The sequence below is a fragment of the Nicotiana sylvestris genome, chromosome 3 (genome assembly GCF_000393655.2).
Source record: "Nicotiana sylvestris chromosome 3, ASM39365v2, whole genome shotgun sequence".
Lineage (NCBI taxonomy): Eukaryota > Viridiplantae > Streptophyta > Magnoliopsida > Solanales > Solanaceae > Nicotiana > Nicotiana sylvestris.
This window is the reverse complement of record NC_091059.1, coordinates 208767132-208785113: the sequence shown is the minus strand read 5'-3', so window position 1 is coordinate 208785113 and position 17982 is coordinate 208767132. Positions and strand designations below refer to the sequence as shown.

The 17982-nt window shown below is 36.3% G+C and overlaps 1 protein-coding gene across 1 annotated transcript; it reads right to left on the bottom strand.

Moving 5' to 3' along the window:
* Positions 1 to 628: 628 nt before the first annotated feature.
* LOC104218657 (stromal processing peptidase, chloroplastic) lies at positions 629 to 15676 on the bottom strand. The gene is made up of 25 exons (XM_009769198.2): positions 15341 to 15676; positions 14241 to 14438; positions 13868 to 14109; positions 12643 to 12841; positions 12066 to 12113; positions 11773 to 11880; positions 11469 to 11657; positions 11075 to 11374; positions 9777 to 9878; positions 8569 to 8703; positions 8013 to 8237; positions 7531 to 7734; positions 7103 to 7273; positions 6653 to 6802; positions 5987 to 6124; positions 5466 to 5693; positions 5181 to 5333; positions 4847 to 4973; positions 3798 to 3900; positions 3034 to 3154; positions 2875 to 2955; positions 2370 to 2471; positions 2064 to 2214; positions 1595 to 1718; positions 629 to 1099 (listed from the first exon to the last, which is right to left on the bottom strand). Exons 1-24 carry the CDS (start codon positions 15518 to 15520, stop codon positions 1627 to 1629), a joined length of 3747 nt encoding a protein of 1248 aa, XP_009767500.1. The 5' UTR covers positions 15521 to 15676; the 3' UTR covers positions 629 to 1099; positions 1595 to 1626.
* Positions 15677 to 17982: the final 2306 nt, after the last annotated feature.

The window sequence follows — 17982 nt, the reverse complement described above, 5'->3', positions numbered from 1 at the left end:
TTGAAAAAAAGAAGCCAATAGACCACATACGGTGGTTTCCATTTAGTTTTGGCAAACAAAATGGGTAGATAACTTTGATCTGTGAACAATTATATTAACCCAATAAATTCTTGAATTTAAAATATAGTCCAAATTATTTTATAAATTTAATTCCAATATATATGCCTACACATATCAATTCAAGTATTATTTTTTTTCACACGTTTATTAGTTATGACTTTTGGAAAAGGAAAATTGCCATAATAAATACTTACAATTAATACTTTCCTGCCCCTTTATTTTTCTTTTTCCTTTTTCATCCATCAAGTATTATTACTTCATTGAAAATAAATATAATCTGAAACTAGAATAAAATACTCCGGCGGAGTTTATGATCTTGAAATCATAACTGCTGCAAAATTTTCAAGAGTTGGTTTAAGCTAATGTACCAAGTTTATTAACATGACCCTTTACTGAAAGAACTATCTTAAGACTAGATGCATGCATCAAACGTTGGAGGAGCAAAATTTCATAATAGGATCACGCCTCTACAAGCATACTTAAAAGTAAAGTTTATTCACTTTATACCATAAGACATTCTTTGATCATAGTATGCACAGCTAAAACTAAACCTTTGCAACAAATGATATGAGAGGGGTAGAAAAGAATGCAAGAGTATTTGCACTTATATATATGTACACAATACATGAACTCTGTGATCTGCAACTTCCTTTCATCAACGAATACAAAGGAAATCCCCAACTATAGAATCTATACAGCAATTATGGGAGTGATACAACAGCTAATTAACATGTGTTGTAACAAGAAAATTCTTTTTGGACTTCTATCATATTAAACCTGTCGATACATTGCGAGAGGATCAATGGATGATCAGAACTGTGTCACTTCTGCAAATTATTGCGTTGCCCTCAAGGAAATTAGCTGTTTGCACAAAGCCATCATAGAGGCTTGCTCCAATTGCTTATTTTTTCCGACTTCTGAAGGTTTCAGACCTTTAAAGATCTTACGAAACCTCCTCTTAGCCACAGGTCAATAATCATGTAAGATACACTACTAGCTTGTCGTGTAAATCTCTCACACTTGTATGATAACCTACCGCCTAAAAAAACAGCAGAATGTGGTTTAGATGTAAGTTCTAAACCATTGCCAGGAGTACTATTAACTTGATAATGTAAAATGACTAATTGGCCAAATCTATAAGGACAATGACATAAACTAGTACTCCACCATCTATTGCATTTTGTGGAACTCAAACCGATACATATTGTTTCCTTCCTAGAACAGACAATAAGGACTTAACCTAGTTCAAACCCTCCTGATGACAATATAATAGACAAGTGAAAAAATCCAAAATTCTGAATCCCACAACTATAAATAGCTTGAAGCCTATGATTCCGAAACACGTTCTTTCTCTACCTCTCATTATTACCTTTTTCTACAACTTCTTTAAACAACTATTCATCACATAGTGTCAGATCGTTACTTCCCTTTCAGAGGCTTAGCTTCACAAATAGGCTTAGCTTTCACAAAAGTCCCAGAAATTGAATGATAGAAATGCCTATATTCAATGAGATGGAACAGTCAAGAGATGTACCTTATCTGATCAACAAATTTTTTGTCAATGAATCATGTAGTTGGACGCGTCACTGTAGATGACCCCCGTCCCATGGGAAGAACACCTTGAAGGCCCTCATCTGTTTCTTCCACTTCTAATGAGGCTGCACACACAGTTCAATTTATCAATGGAAAAATGTAGATAACAAGAAGACAAGAGTTGCTCAGAACATATTATTACCCATTAATTGTAGAATATCTACAGAGTGGAAATAAAATAAATACCAGGAACAAATATTACTCATTGGCCACAAAGCTTTTAGGACCAAGTGAAGAAAAACAAAAATTAGGCAATGGCAAGCCATGATAGTGTCCTTCAACAGTATAGCCATATTCCATCTTGAAGTGGAAAATGCTACGATCAAGATAAACGAAGGCAGCCAAAAGGAGGGCAGTAGTGAAAGACACTTAAAGCAATTCAAACCCCATTCAGAAATCTATATATTTACCAGAAACATCTTCTCCAGCCTGAGCCCCAGCAACACCAATGCAAGAGTACAAAGAGTTTTCATCTATCTTCAACTGCTCATAGGCAACATATATGTCTTCAATGGTGGCAGTTTCATACAACAAAGTGAGATCTTTGATGCAAGAGATGTCCTGATACCAAACAGAAAAAAGATAGAAGCAGTTAAATATCAAAGAATAACGTAGCTAAACAATAAAACTGTAAACCTCTGGGCTTCCACGTGATGTCTCTTTGGTCATGGATAAAACAGTACATTGAGAACAATAAACCAAGAATAAAACAATACCTTCCTAGGTACAGAAGGTGCTTGTAAATGAGATAACAGTCCAAGCCAATAGGCATTTGACTTAATTTCAGCTTCATGTCGCATAAGAAGTGTTCGTCTTGCCTATACAAAAAAGAATTTGTGTAAATCATATGAATTTTAGTGTAGACAATATGATGTCTAACTAACATCTACATTTATGTAGCCTGGAGAAGAGACAAATTAGATGAGACTCGAAAACATTAATTCACATCAATTTTACTAACTAGTCAATCACATACCGGAATCTCAAATTCCAGAATAAAACCTAGGGAAATGAATCACGTAGTGGCAGAGCCATTCGCAACCCCCTCCCCCTACACACACACAAAACCCCCCCAGTTCACCGTCAATCAATGGTTGTGAGAGGCTGACTCAAGTCAATCACAGAGAATTGTAATAAGAATGCATACAGCCACAACTTTAGGTCCTCTTAAGAAACAAAATGATCTTTTGTTAACAACTATTCATGAGGAAAGAAACTAACCCGGTCCAACTCCCTCGGTACAATCCTGTTGCTAAGCAAACCTCTTAGGACATTCTTGCAAGCATCAACAGCTTTGTGCACCTGTAAGCACATTGATCAGTCTTGAGAAAACAAAACAGAACTATTATATCTGCTAGCTCAAGTAGAAAAAGATTGTACCTTTCCAGGGGTTGAAGTCACTGAGACGACATACCACCCTAGCTTCAAGCGGTCAAAGAGGTTAAGTTCAAACGAAACATCATATGTCAGTCCAAGAGAGTCCCTAACTGTAGTGAAAAGCCTGCACAGATCAATGTGTTATGCGTTAATATAAGCACAACAGAAACAACATTGCAACTGAGGTAGTGTGTTACAGCAACCCTCAACATCCGCAAACCAGAAATGTAAAAGCAGCAGAGGGTGACATGTAACGGGTACTTTCTGTGTCATCTGAATATATCCTTTTTTTATTTATTTGAAGCTAGGTACCATTAATAGTGGCACTAAAAGTACATTTTACCATCAGGACATGATAATGATCATACCTCAATCCCAAGTAGTCAGTTATAAAAATCCTCTATATCTATTCTGTTCTATTTGGGCACGTTCACTTCCAAACTCAAAAATTTATTGCTTAAGATAAATAAGGAGTTCACTAGGTCTCACACTTATCCTACAAAGACATCCAAATGTTTAAACAAACCAAAGACTCCTAGCCAACACCAATCCCAATGTAAGTGTACCAACACGGCCAACACATAATCCCCACTGGGTAGTATCGCAATATAGACCTTTTACTTCTACTGTGTTATGTTCTTCACTAGGTTAGCACGAATTCCGAGAGATTGTAAGACTTCTTATATAACTCAAAATCAAGAGCAGGAAAAAAAATATTAGCATTGTCAAAAATTATAATGAGGAAACAAAGTTATTTAATAATCTACCTGGAGTTTATGATCTCAGCCAATAGACCCATTGCAATGGCATAAAACAGAGGATGATTACGGAGTCGTCCTTGTAGGGGCACATCGCTTTGTTCCAACTCATCTGGAAAGAAATTCACTGGTCCACATTAATGTTGATGGCTAACATTTTATATCATTCTATGCAGCATTATCCATTAACTTCTTCATTCCTAGGAAGCCTTTGTAGATTAAAACTGATGTATGAGAACTCATAGGTCCGAATTGCGTCAACGGAAAAACTTGTATATCATGGATGTTGTAAGATGCATTAACTAGTATCTATAAGGACACATTAGTAGACTAAGATTTGCAATAACAGCAATACTACAGCGGATTTTGAACAGATGCAGTGCAAAGAAAGGTATTTAAGGAAAAAGACGAGTAGCCAAAAGTCAAGCAACTAAATAAGTCAAGGAAAGACAGTCACTCCCCAGTTCCACAAATGGTCACGACATGCACATTAGCAGAATGAATAAGCACTTAGAGTGGGTGGCAACTAGGAAATCACAACTGCCATAGAGTCATAGACAATAATTTTTATCAAGCTATTTTATTTGTTACCAAAAGAATACCTTGAACTTCATTCTTTTTCTTCCAAACTTACTACAATTGTGAGACACAAACTTTGATAGTAACATAGGCACTGATATTTTGAAAAGTATAGTGACGATCACAGAGTTCATTTATCATGCTTTGATATATTTTTGAATTTCTTTCACAAATTCCAAGCGCTTAAACGAAACGTACACACAAAATGAAATTGAGGAAATCTAGTATGCTTATGAATCCACAGAAGAGAGAAATGCAGTTAGAATGTCCAGCGCAACCATCAATCACTGATGCTTTTACGAAACATCGTTTTTTTCAACCCTAGACATGATACAAACGAGATTAAAGCAAAATATTTTTGCAACTGTAGGGACTCTTTCGGATTACATTTACAATTTTTCATCAGAATTTTTTGTGATAAGTTTAACAATTTGACACTTGTGCAACAATGAATCCAAGTATATGGTGAAGACACTCACGGTCATTTGCAGAGAGATCGCCAACAGACTCAAAAAGATCTTTCCCCTCAGAAGTAAATCCCCAGCGGTTTGGTGCAGGGCCGGCAATATAAGCACACGCTCTCTCATCTGTATCCTTCAAAAATACCTGGTAATAACCAAAGAATTTCAGTTTAAAAGAAAAAAAAGAAGGAACGAACTGCAACTAAAAGCATGAGACATTTTGGGTCCAAAATAGAATTGAGATTTAAAACATAGGATTCCACATATATCACAAGAAGCCACCTAGGACCAAGATGATCATCCAAAGAAAGGCAGAAAAAAAACATATGCCAGAGAAAAAATCTTTTCTTACTTGCTGATGCTGCAAACCAAAGGGAGAGGTGCTGAACAAGATTGGGCTGTATTGCTGTGCTTTCTCAAAACCTTTTGTCGGTTTGACAGTTCCCAAATAGTCAAGAATGCATGATTCAATATCTTCCTCCAAGAAGTCTCCAACGATACTCACCTAACAAAGGATAATTACAATCAAATGAAGAGGAAACACAATCATCAAACATGTAGGTACTATGTTTAAATGAGCAAAACAATAAAATGACAAATAAGCTTATCAACATTCTTTTGTAAAGAAAAAGCTCACCTCCATGTTGTCACTGACGAATTGATCCATTACAGCTGCTCTTACACTTTCCAGAGTTAAGCTTTGCAATGAATGTGGAGTTGGCTCAACAAAGCGCTCATCTCCATTTAGCATAGCTAGCATGAGCTTATGGGCAGTTGAGCGTTCTAAACTCTTAGGGATAGAGCGGTAATATGACATGTACAACTGTTTAGCTCGGTCAAATGCATCATCCAGCCAAACACTATGCTGCATGTCATCCACATTTAACTTAAGTTAGAAAATTATTTAACAACAAAATAGCAAGGTAGCGTTCTCAACTGTACATAAGACTAGCCCAATAATTGCAATAAAACCTTGGCAGCATCCCACATGAACCATAAATTGGCCTGTCATTTTTCATCTAGGTAATCAAAAGGCACCGCTTTTGTTTTCGGGAACACATAGGGGGGTGATATGCAACATTGAGAACAACTGCAGAAACTGTATTTAGTAATAATAATGATAGTATGAATAACTTAATATGCTGCTGTTGCTATTACCTCAAGCACCATATGAAGTAACTGGAAAGCACCACGCATTGCATTGTCTCGTAAAGTAAAGCGGAACTCCATGCAGATAAATTCTTCCGTTGACTCCAGTGAGCAATTTATCAAGTGATTCACACAGAAAAGCTCTACCTGGAGACACACCGTAAAAGACCAAAAGAGTTGACAGACATCATTCCAGACAATGTCTATGCAGATTCAGCAAAGAATTTAACTCCATGGCACCCAATAATACTTCGATTGCAGATAGAAGAAAGTGAAAACACACCAAATGAATAGGATAAGTTATCTTCAATTATACACTAAGTCCAAAGAACATAATATGAGAAGCCAATTAGTTCACAAGAAGAATTGTGTATACTTTTGGTCTTTGATTAAGATTGGATATAACTAATTTAAGTTACTAGTTGAGCAAGTGTACAATTAAGACTAATGACATAACGTACCATAAGAAAAAAAGTTAAGACCTACGGTACAAGATCCAGCAAGAATTTGCCAGAACAAAGGGAACGGGTCTAATATCATTCTGATGCAGAATCATTTTTCCATTTTACAAACTTTGATCAACACAAAGGACATATTAGACACCTGCTGTTTCCCAAGCTATTCAAAAGAGCAGACAAGATGGGTGCAATTTCATCAAGGATAATGGATCCTAACCTGTTCTCTTGAAAAGTTACCAACACGGCCCCCTTCACTCAGAGTTCGAACACCCACAATAACGGATCCTTTTTCATGAGAACTTTCCGCTGCCCGTCCACCTCCAACGATAAGTCTCATCACCCCACAATTGGCTTCATTTTTTGTAATCTACCAAATACAACAGAACAATCAAAAACTAGAGCAACTAGCAAGCAAGAAAAACCAAGAAACAGAAACTCCTCTCCTATTTCTTTTTTGTTTTCATCTGGTTGCAAGATCTCAGATGTTTCTCAACCGTATCAATTCCTATTTATTTGGGTGCACCTAAAATATTAGCTTATGAACTCGATTCACAGGACCTAAAATAATCCTAAATACTGGGTAATGTTAAAATTTCAGACTGTTGAAGACAGCAACAGGACAAACAGTAGACTCCGAATATAACTTGAACAGGGTACAGGTCCATACCTTATAATTTATAGGAATACCATTTGAAAGACGTCTTTGGACGATCCCAGTTTCATTGTCATAGGATTTAGTGATATCTGAATTTGTCGCCACCGGCACAAAGGATGGGCACCTCTTCAACCTCAGTTCTTCAAGTTGTTCTGACGTGATCAACTCTGTTGGCACCTCAAGCTGAAAACATCAAAGAAGAAATAGTGAATTGTCATCCATGAGTTGCCGACAAAAGCCTCTACCTTGCCTTTACATATCGAAAAGAGTTTATGTAAAGAAAACAAAAATTCCAACTATCTAGAATTTGTTAAGAGAATACAATTGAAGTAAACTACAGCAGCTAGTGCCTTGAACTATCAGTTAAGAAAGCCCATTGCTCCATAAACAAAATAAGAGACTGAAAGCAGTTAAAAAATAAGAGAACTTAGAAAATCTACCTCTGGCTCCGGCTCAATTGATTCTTTCAGACCTGATACGATAGCAGTTGTAATCTCCTCTGGAGATATTCTGAATTCAGCTTCTCCTCCGCCGTCAACATGCACCTTTGACGGAACACATGCAACAATTGCTGCAGGAAGTGGTGCTGATGGTTTTCCAAAATCAGAAATATATTCTAAAACTTCAGCACCAGTGGCATTTACCTGAAATGCAGTTAGGTAATAGAAAATATTGTTAAGAACTTCAAGCACCAAGAAGAAACAGCTTTGAACACTCAAGACATGTCAAAAATATGGTTGGCACCATGGCCTGAGCAGCATACCGATCAGCGATTAAGAGAAGATCATGTATGGTACCAATCAAATAACTGTGACCGAATGCACCACTTTGGACTTATATGGAATCTCCAAGATAATCTAAAACGGACAACGTGGAGAAATAAATTCCAATGCAAGTATAGAAGCACCAATTAAAAGATTACCTCCTCCAAAGTGATGGTTCCGGCAACAGCAAGCAAGCTTTCATGTCCTTGTCTTTGATCCATAACAGTATGGCCAAGTGCATCGCTCTCCATAACAAAATCCAGATTATCCACTGATGAAACATTGTCGATCATAGCAGCTAACTGTTCACTATCTTTTAGCAAGGCATCCGTATAACGAGCTAACTCACCCTTTGTGACACCGAATTCTTTCAGCCTTCGGACCTTTACCATGTATAGGAAAGCATCATCAACATTGTGAAGAAAAACAATAGGCAAGAAGACGAGAAGAGCAGAATATGATCAGCATAAAGAAAAATGAATTTCCCCATCAGAATAAACGAAAAGAAAGGAGGCATCAAGGAATTGCAAGAGCAGCCTTGAATCTTGATCCATTAGCGAAGAAAACACAGAAAAAGTTGTAAAGGAAAGATAAAACAAAAATCAGCAACATCATAATCAAGAAGGGTACAATGACAACAACGAGGATAACAAACAAGTTATCAAGAGAAAAAGCAAAAGCAACTGCTGTACTGAAGCAAATAGCAGAACAAACCTCCTGCACAGCAACTTTGACTGCATTCTGCCAATTTTTAGGTTCCGCAGTCACTGTGAGAGTGGTCACAGTACACCCTTCCCTTCCAGAGTCACTATGATCCAGTTCAACTGAGGTGAATGGAGGATTTGAACTCTGAAAAGTTCTTCAAATTAGAAAAGCAATAAAATTGCAGAAATTGAAATTTAAATGTTACATTGTAAAGCAGAACACCAACCCTCCTCCCAAAAAAATAAACAAAAAATAACTACCACAGTTCTATCAGTTTGTAGATATAAAGTCTTCCTTGTAAGCATTGTTCTAAACTCTTGTATAGTGGACATACAATCTTCTCGGGAATAAAAATACCTTTTATTCAACAAAATAGTACCATTCAGGAAATCAAAAATCAAAAAAGGTATAACTAGTACCGGGAAAATATATGCCAATTTTCCTATTTGGCTGTTTAGGTTCTTTTTAAGGACATATTGTCCTTAGCCATATAAACCTCTTCTTTTCTCTTTAATTTAATAAATCTTTTAAGTAAGCATAAATAAAAGCTTGTACCAAAAAATAAATCTGCTTGACTATGGTCCATAGGCAAACTTTGAAAAAGTACATAAACAAGGATGAGGCAATGGTTGCATTATCAGTCTCCTTTCTTCATCTTTAATCAACCATTCTTTCCATGTAGTGAACCCATTTTAAAAAACCATAGCACCAGTCTCTTAGCTAATTCAGCACAATAAAACTTCTAATCAGTTTTCAACCAATTCTGCTCCATAGCATCAGCTCAATGTGTTAGGATCTTCTACTTCTAGATGAGGAAAGTGAAAGGCAAAAGTAGATCCCACTCGTTTCCCATCAAAAGTAAATGCGTACGAATAAACTATTTATTCCATGTTGAATAAAGGATGAAGAATTTAAAGAATCAGATTATATATCAGCACATTACATTATAAAGAATATTTACATTGCAATTCTTTTCGATTAAGCGGTGAATTCTCTATTCTTTCTCTTTTTTCTTAACTATTTTTCCTTTCTGGATAAGTACTTGAATTTTACGTCCTTTCAGACTGATTAAACCATAAAAACAAGTATATAGGCTGATAAAACATTTGAGGCGTGCTAAAAGCATATTTTAACATCATATGGTAGAATGTAATGGAGTTGTAATAGGAAAAAGAGAAAAGGATAAAAAGAGGGAGACCCAAGTTACAGAGATGCACCTTATACCGAGTGTTGATACGGAAATGTAAAGCAGAAAGAAATATCCTCTTCATTAGCACATTCCTCAAACCACCATATGTTCGGACCTTGTTCACGGGAATCTAGGGAAAGAATGAGAAAAGGCAAATCAGATAACGCAGAACTTGAAGGGAATTCATTTAGGAAATTCAGAAATTGACATGCTATAAGGATGAACATGATATAAACCACAAGCACCACCCATAAATGAAATGCATATTGCATAAATTTATAAAAACCAAGTTGAGATGGATAGAGGCATATCAGTTTCACATAATCATATCAGAGCAATATCTTATCCTTCCTATGTGGAGAACAGACATTACTGGGATGGCTGGTGTATGCACCCCTAAGGGTGAGAAGGTAACATTCTACGATCTTATAGACAAATAGCACCAAAAATCAAACTCAGAAACCAAAGAGTTCTATAAGAAAAAAAGAACCTCCTGTCAGAAGAAACTTATTGCTACAGCTGGCACCACCCCCAACCCAACCCCTCCCCGACCAAAAAAACTTAAAGATAAACAGGACAGGGCATTGACTGCATAAAAAATCACAATAGCAAACACCTGCAGAGATTTACAGGTTGAAGTTACACCAGGGAAAGAAGAAACAATAATCTTCACACATAAGACAATCACTCAGATTTTCCTAAAGCAATTGTTCGTTATATTTGCTGAATAAACTAACTTCTAGAAAAGACTCCACCATAAAGGAAGAAAGAACTTCCCAAACACCCAAAAAAAAAGTCAAAATTTGAATGCAAAACTATATTCCATCTTGACCTAGTAGGTTCCCTTAAGGTTGAATACTGAAAATAACAGAACAAGAAATTCTCTAAGCTGTTCGACTTCAATTGGCTAACATGTTTAAGTAACTAAGATGCACCATCTTTTCTAAAACATAAAGAAAGAGAAGGACAAGAATGCAAGAAATCTTGGAAAGGGGAACCAAGAACCTTCAAATTGACATTTGAAATCTCAAAGCAACAGAGTGGAAATAGCACTTTTGACTGTGTTTCTTCCTTAGCTAACATGTTACCTGAGGTGTACAATTATCTAATCACGGCTTGACATACTTAACTTTCTTTCATTTACCATTAAATATATGGCATTGTCTAATCTGATCAGTTAGCAAGCTATAAATGTTTCCAGGACAAATATTGTAGCCTGTAGTAAGTAATAATTATAAGGAAAAGGAATATAACAATGACAATGACAAAATCCAAATGGGAAATTATGTGCCACGAGTTCAGTGCAGTAATTAGGTCCAGTCGTACCTTGCAAAACATATTCATTGAGAAATTCTGTAGTAATTCATGCTGAAATATCTGTGGTGTTTTAGTATCGTTGTTGTGTCCAGGAAGAGACCAATTGTGCTGAACAGGAGGCCGGACTGCATGCCTCTCCTTTCGCAACGCTTTCGCCTGATCCAAAGAAGCAGATGACCTATCATGCGTGGAATTGCTTGAGAGTCCAACTGTCAGCTTGGGAACTAGAAAACTAGCCATTGCACCAAAGGCACTCGGACTAGGTGCTGAATTAGGCTCATTATCCATTTCGGTTTTCCCAAAAACATCCTGCAGCAAGACTCCTTTGTAAGTACTAGAGACAGTTGCAGGAAATTTCCATTAAATGACACTTATAAACATTTCCCTGTGCTAAGGAACATACTTCAATATGGTAAATGGTCTGTGAAATGTTATCTATATCTCCCACAATGTATAAGGTGGCATTTGCTGGAAAGTACCAACGTTCATGAAATTTTCTGATTTTATCAGCATCCCATTTCTTGATCTGTTCTTCGAGCCCAATTGGGAATCTTTTGCTCAGCTTGTTCTCGGAGTGCAAGTGCTGTAACAACTGAGATCAACAAAGCATGTGAAGATATTGGGTTTTTTATTAGTATGAGAAGCTCAAACTAATGAACTACATACAAAAAAACAAAAAAGATGATTATGATCATCTTGCTAATTACCTGGCAATCAACACGGTATTCTATAGTATTCATCATTTGTAGCTCTGACAGTATTGCACGTCTTTCTTTCTCAACTCGCGAAGCAAGAAACTTGGGATGGAAAGCGATCTATATTGTTAAAAAAAAGGTTAGAACAATCAGCCATAAGCTTTATCACTAAGCAAACTCAAAGAGGAAGCACACGTGAGGGATAGGATTTTATTATGCGGGCAGTTTGACTGACACAAGATGCTAGGAGAAGCTGAAGATTGCTGCAATCAAAGAAGCATATGAAAAATAATTACTAGTAATACCTCATTCAGAGCATCTAGGACCACTGGAAGACAATCGCCTTCTGAGCCCTGGAGGGAGAAATTTTGATCAATCAAACTCATGTGGTGCAAACTAACTAAAGCAACAAATATAATATGTGAATAACAAAGACAGTAATTGAGATCACACTGTGAATTGTTAGAGGTGAAAAAGCAGTAAATGGAACAAGTCTCCATACACTTTGCAAGTTTACTGAAAGCAGCATTGACCAGGTTACTCTAGTTGGTTATATTACAATATGGATTTGACTTAATACCTCATTACAATAAGGCATTAACATTCTTAAATTCCATTTCTTTCCATTCCCTCTGCTTTGTTTCCTACTAATATCTTCTATTCTTATCTTCATTTTTTTTTCTTTTAAGTTTTCCATTTTGTAGGGGGGAGGTGAGGCGGGGAGATCTTTTTAACTTTAGAGAGGATGAAGTTGAACATTAAAAAGAAAGAAGAAACTGATTACAGGTGTGAGTATTGTATTTATGAGAACATCTACTTGATCATGAAATAAGCAAGCACAACTTCAAAGGCTCAAAAACATGATATGACAACTTGACAAACCTTTGTGCTAGTGGGTGAATGGATGTGGAACACTGTATGATGAAAATCTGTGTAAGCATTTGATCGTGCCCCGGTCCCCAAAAGTTTTTCGCGCTTCTTACTTCCAAGAAAAGCAACATGTTCAATCATGTGAGCAATTCCTTGCTCATCGTCTTCCTCATCAATTGATCCCACATGAACTTCCATGTGTGCTTCAAATCTATACTTAAAATGGACTAGAGTAAGCAACGGATAAGGACAGACTGCGGGGATCACATGATTGTTTTTATAGCATGACAACAACAATCAAATTTAGGTGTTAAAAGAAAAAGGTGAAAGGCCAGCAATTAAATTAATGCCCTTAAAGAGGATAGTCTAGGGTTTTACAATATATCCATATATAGTAATTTGCTCCTCTGGTGACTTGAACCTACAACCTTGAGGTTTGAGGTGGAGGTGCTTTCCACTTGAGCTACTCTCTTGTAGGGTTGTACAATATTTTAATTTGGTTAAATTGGTTTTGGTCAATTCGTTATTGAGTCAGTTTTGATCTAAGAATGTTCATCTCTCAGTATTTCATTTCAGCAGTAGTTTCAAATCATCAGTGGATATATTAAAAGATCAATCCTATTTCATGCACTTTTCTGGTGTAAGAAGAAAAAGCAGTGTGATTAGACAATCAGGATAGTTTGAAAGATGAGGGTGGATGAGCCACCCAGACTGCATAATTAGTTTTCAATGCAAACTTGGTTGTGCTGTTAATAAAATACCTTGATTTATCAAAAAATGAAAGGTTAAGAAAAATGTATACTGACAAAGTGCTTTTCCCAATTTCAAAGAGAAGTAACATCCATAAACAATGTTTGTTCACGGCCATTAAATGACAGGAAACACTTACTTTGAGCCTAGATATGACTAAGTCAATCAACACACATAAAATGCAAATAAGCTTTTCTCCTGAACAATTCTCTGGTCAACCCCCCACCCCCACACACAAAACAAAAGGATGAAAGCTAACTTATTCCATCAAAGTGACTTAGGAACTAACCATACCCTGGAAAAGAAAAAAAGGTGATCAATCTTTTTTGTGTATTACAATGAGGGAAATTTAAGATAAGGTTTACTTCAATCACAAGTTACTTACTACATACAGGGAACAGAAATAAAACAAATATTAGAAGTTTCAGCGCTCACATAGTTTCTCATAATCAAAGTATATCTATCTTTTAAAATAATAGGAACCTACCTATTTGGGGGAATTTTATTTGGTAGAATGAGGTAGCGAAGTCCATTTTTGAGCTGCCCTCTATACAATTTCGGGTGACACGGAAGTTCAGAACTCAAAAACTGTTCAAACTCTGCTCTCTCTACTTCAGGATCAAGCATATCAAATTCTTGTTTCTCTAAGATACCATCTGGCCATGCTGTACTTGCTGCATGAGGTTCATCTGGGCCAACAGTTGCTCGTGGAACCTGCAATTCTTTGACCTAGAAATGACATATTCTATGGCCAATCAAAACTAGGCAAATATAATCTATCAATTTGAATTTAAGATACAAAGCTAAGCAAAGCTACACCACTTAAAGGCCACCATGAATACTGCTGAAGGCTAACTTACAGAGACATCACCACGATGTTGTTTTGACAGTTGGAAGGTAGACTTGTCCAAAAATACTCCATTTTTCACTTTATTGATACCAATTTGTCTCCTTTGAGGATAGAGAAAGCACGAAACGGGTTGCCTCCGGTTTAAAATATTGGCTCTGTGTAATTGCTCCACATTCTGACGAAGACATCTTCCCTGCACACTCTGCAACTTAAGAAAAAGAAATTAACAGAGCTGATACAAGATTAATAGGGACAATGTCACTGACATAAAGAAGTAAGCAACCCCCCCACCCACCCACCCACCCACAAAAAGAGACGAAAATTGAAACAGGGTGCAATAAAAGAAAAAAAAATTGACAAAGACCAATGTCCAAAATTTTGTATCATCATCTGCATTTTCATCTAGAAGGTACATATCGAATAACAATGTCTTGTAGGAATTTTTCACTAAGTAAATCTGTATGGATGAGCAACACTCAACCCAATAAGTATACCAAACTACTGCCGCTGCAAGGCCATCTAGAAGCCAAAATGGTTTCAAAAGCCACATCCAGGCATATGTATATCTTCAGATGCTACAGTTTTCTAACTTCTCTTTCAGATAGGAAAGAGTAGCTTTTATAAAAAGAGCCATGGACATGGTTTGAACTTGTTATGCCTACTAAAGAACTAATTATCACAATTATTCTATGAGAACTATAAATCGACGCACTAATCAATATAGCCAGCAGGAATCACTTATTTGGAAAGTTAAATATCACAAAATCATGGAAAATTGGAATCGCTATATAGAACGCTTTACATGAAAATCAGAAATATCAACCTCACAATATAAATCAAACAAGCCTTTAATCAAATATCAATCAATTCAGCATAGGAATCAATCCAGAGGCAAAAAATTCAAGAAACATAGAGTGATAACACATAGTGATGACTAGTATGTGACAAACCAGTGCTATTTACTACTTTTGCTAATTGAAATATACAATAAACAAGAAAAAAGAAAATCCTAGTCATCACTTACCAAGAAGTATTAATCTAGACTTTCTTAATCTTGAAGCAACAAAAGTCAACTCATAAAAAACACAAATAAAAAAAAGTAACCGATACCTTATTGCGGATGAGATAAGCCCGACTTTGAGAATGCCTATGAGAACGCAATTTAATACTCCTCTTCCGCTGAACCCAATTGGATTGAGATGTTACAACCAAAGACGATTGAGAGTCGCTGTATACATGAATTGGAGCTAGAACAGGCTTGGTATTGAATACAACAGAAGTTGCTTGCATATTTTCTTCCCAATAGATTGAATGAAGAACTAGCTAGGGTTTATGGGGAAGAGGAGAAATGAGAGAGAGGGATAAAAGTATAAGTCCCTGTAGAAGAGTGTCAACTGTGAAAAAGAGGGAAGTTAAGAGATTGGCCTCTCGTTTTAACGGTAAATTTGGAAGGTGTGGTCCGGGGCGGAGGAGTCGGTGTTAAGTCGTGGTGACCGTTTGGCCAAGCTGGCTCAGATTTTTTTCTTCTTCTTTTTCTTGTTTTCCATTTTTTGTTGTTGAAATTTCCGTAATTGATTTGCTCCCGACTAGAGTCGTAATTTTGTGACTCGTTTTTGGATTTTTTTTACATTCTTATTCTTAATTGGAGTCTAGATGGTAATGTTTGCACTTCTTATATTGGAGCGTATATAGAAAAAGTTAGTGAAAGTTAAGTAACTCATCGAAACTAATTAATTTTATTATACCTTTTTAAGTTTTATAAAAAAATTAATTTTTTATTTTCTATGAATTATTATATAGATTCTCATGTATATCTTACCATTAACCTAATAGATAAATGTTGTGAGAAGGGTAACTTAATGTGTAATAAATTAAGAGTAGTTTAGTCTATTTAACATTAATTAGTTAGGTGTCTAAAGTTGGTTAGTCATTTTTATAAATAAGGGTCGTTTGTACAGTGCATTTTCAGTTTTAACAGAATCAGTTTCTGCATTTCTGCTTCAGCTCATTTCCTTTTCTCTTCCTTTTCTTTTCGGCTAGGGTTTGCATAGCTCAATCAATAGAATTAACATGGTATCAGAGCCGTTAGATTAGGAATCAATGGTCTCGTTTAATCGATTCACATCGCAATTTGGTGAAATTGTGAGATTCAGAAAAATAAATCGGAAAAAAAGTCGAAGCCTCGTCAATTAAAGCAGAGTAGCCATGGGAGATACTGTTGACAACACCACGGCTAATGTCGCTACATGTGTATATGCAGGAATTGGAAAATACTCTGGCTAATGAGGAATTTGGAGTTGATTTGCCTCACAATCATCCATTATACCTTGGACCTGCAAATATGAGTGGAGCACAATTGATCTCTTTTCAATTACTAAGTACTGACAATTACACTATATGGAATCGATCTATGAGGATAGCTATGCGAGGAAGAAATAAGCTAGGGCTAGTAGAAGGAATATGGAAAAGGGAAATTTTTCGTGAAAATCTATGGGAACAAAAGGAGAGGTACAATGCAATTGTACTCTCATGGTTGATGGATGTTGTAACTCCACAGCTCGTTGGAGGAGTAGTATTTAGAGCTAGTGCATAGGCTGTTCGAGAGGATTTGCGAGAGAAATTTGACAAAGTAAATGAATCTAGGTCATTCAATCTGCACAAGGAAATTTCAACCCTATATCAAGGTACCTCATCTATTTCTATTTATTACACTAAGATAAAGGACCTCTTGGATGAGTTTGAAATATTAGTCCCTGCTCCATGTGACTGTGAGAAGTCCAGAGATTATGTTGCCTTTATAAAGAGACAAAAATTATATCAATTTCTTATAGGATTGAACGACTCCTATGCTCAAGCAAGGAGTCAAATACTGTTGATATACCCTTTACCTACAGTCAATCAGGCATTCTCTATGGTTATGAATGATGAAAACTAGAAGTCTATAGCTGCCATAGCAGGAAATTTAGGATTGAAATCACTTATTCCAGCTAAATATTATGAGTCAACTGCTCTATATTCCTCCAGATCTAGTGGTTTCCAATCCAGCTTTCAGCCAAACAATTCTCAACTGTCTGGAAATTACTCTAAGTAGAAGAGAACCTACAGTGACTATTGTGACTTCTGTAAGAAGAAGGGGCATAACAAGGAGAATTGCTGGAAGATTATTGGTTATCCACAAGGTTTCAAGTCTAAGAAGAAAGAAGGAGCTACAGCTTATAATGTTTATATTAAAGATCCAAAACAAACCTTCTATACTCAGGTACAACCATTCATGTAGGTGCAGAATCAGCCTCAACAAATGCAGACTTCAGCTCAGCTAGGAATACAAATGCAGAGGCAGCCCTCAACCTCAAAAGATAGCTCACTAGGAAGACATTCAGTAGCATGTACATTTACTTAGGAACAATATGAACAAATCTTACAAATGTTGAACAAAAGTTCTCTAACTGCTCCATCAGCAAATATGACACACACAACAGGTACTAGCTGTGTCTTTTTAGTGAGTAATAAGCCCCTAGATTGGATCATTGATACAAGGACTATAAATCATATGGTGTCTGATTTAAGGCTATTATCTAAATCAGAAGAGATCAAACCTAGTAATCCTAAGAAGATATATCTGCCAAATGGAGATGTAGTCTATGTTACACACATGGGTACTAACCCAATTTCAGCAAGAAGTATACTAAAAATGTCCTACATGTCCCATGATTCATATATAATCTACTCTCAGTATCCAAGGCAACCATATA

Excerpts from the sequence above, each read along its gene's own strand:
- LOC104218657 (XM_009769198.2), bottom strand. The coding sequence starts at position 15,520 with ATGCAAGCAACTTCTGTTGTATTCAATACCAAGCCTGTTCTAGCTCCA. Across the intron at positions 2,956-3,033 it reads TGACTTCAACCCCTGGAAAG|GTGCACAAAGCTGTTGATGC; the intron begins GTACAATCTTTT and ends ATGTGCTTACAG. Across the intron at positions 2,472-2,874 it reads TACCGAGGGAGTTGGACCGG|GCAAGACGAACACTTCTTAT; the intron begins GTTAGTTTCTTT and ends TTTTTTGTATAG.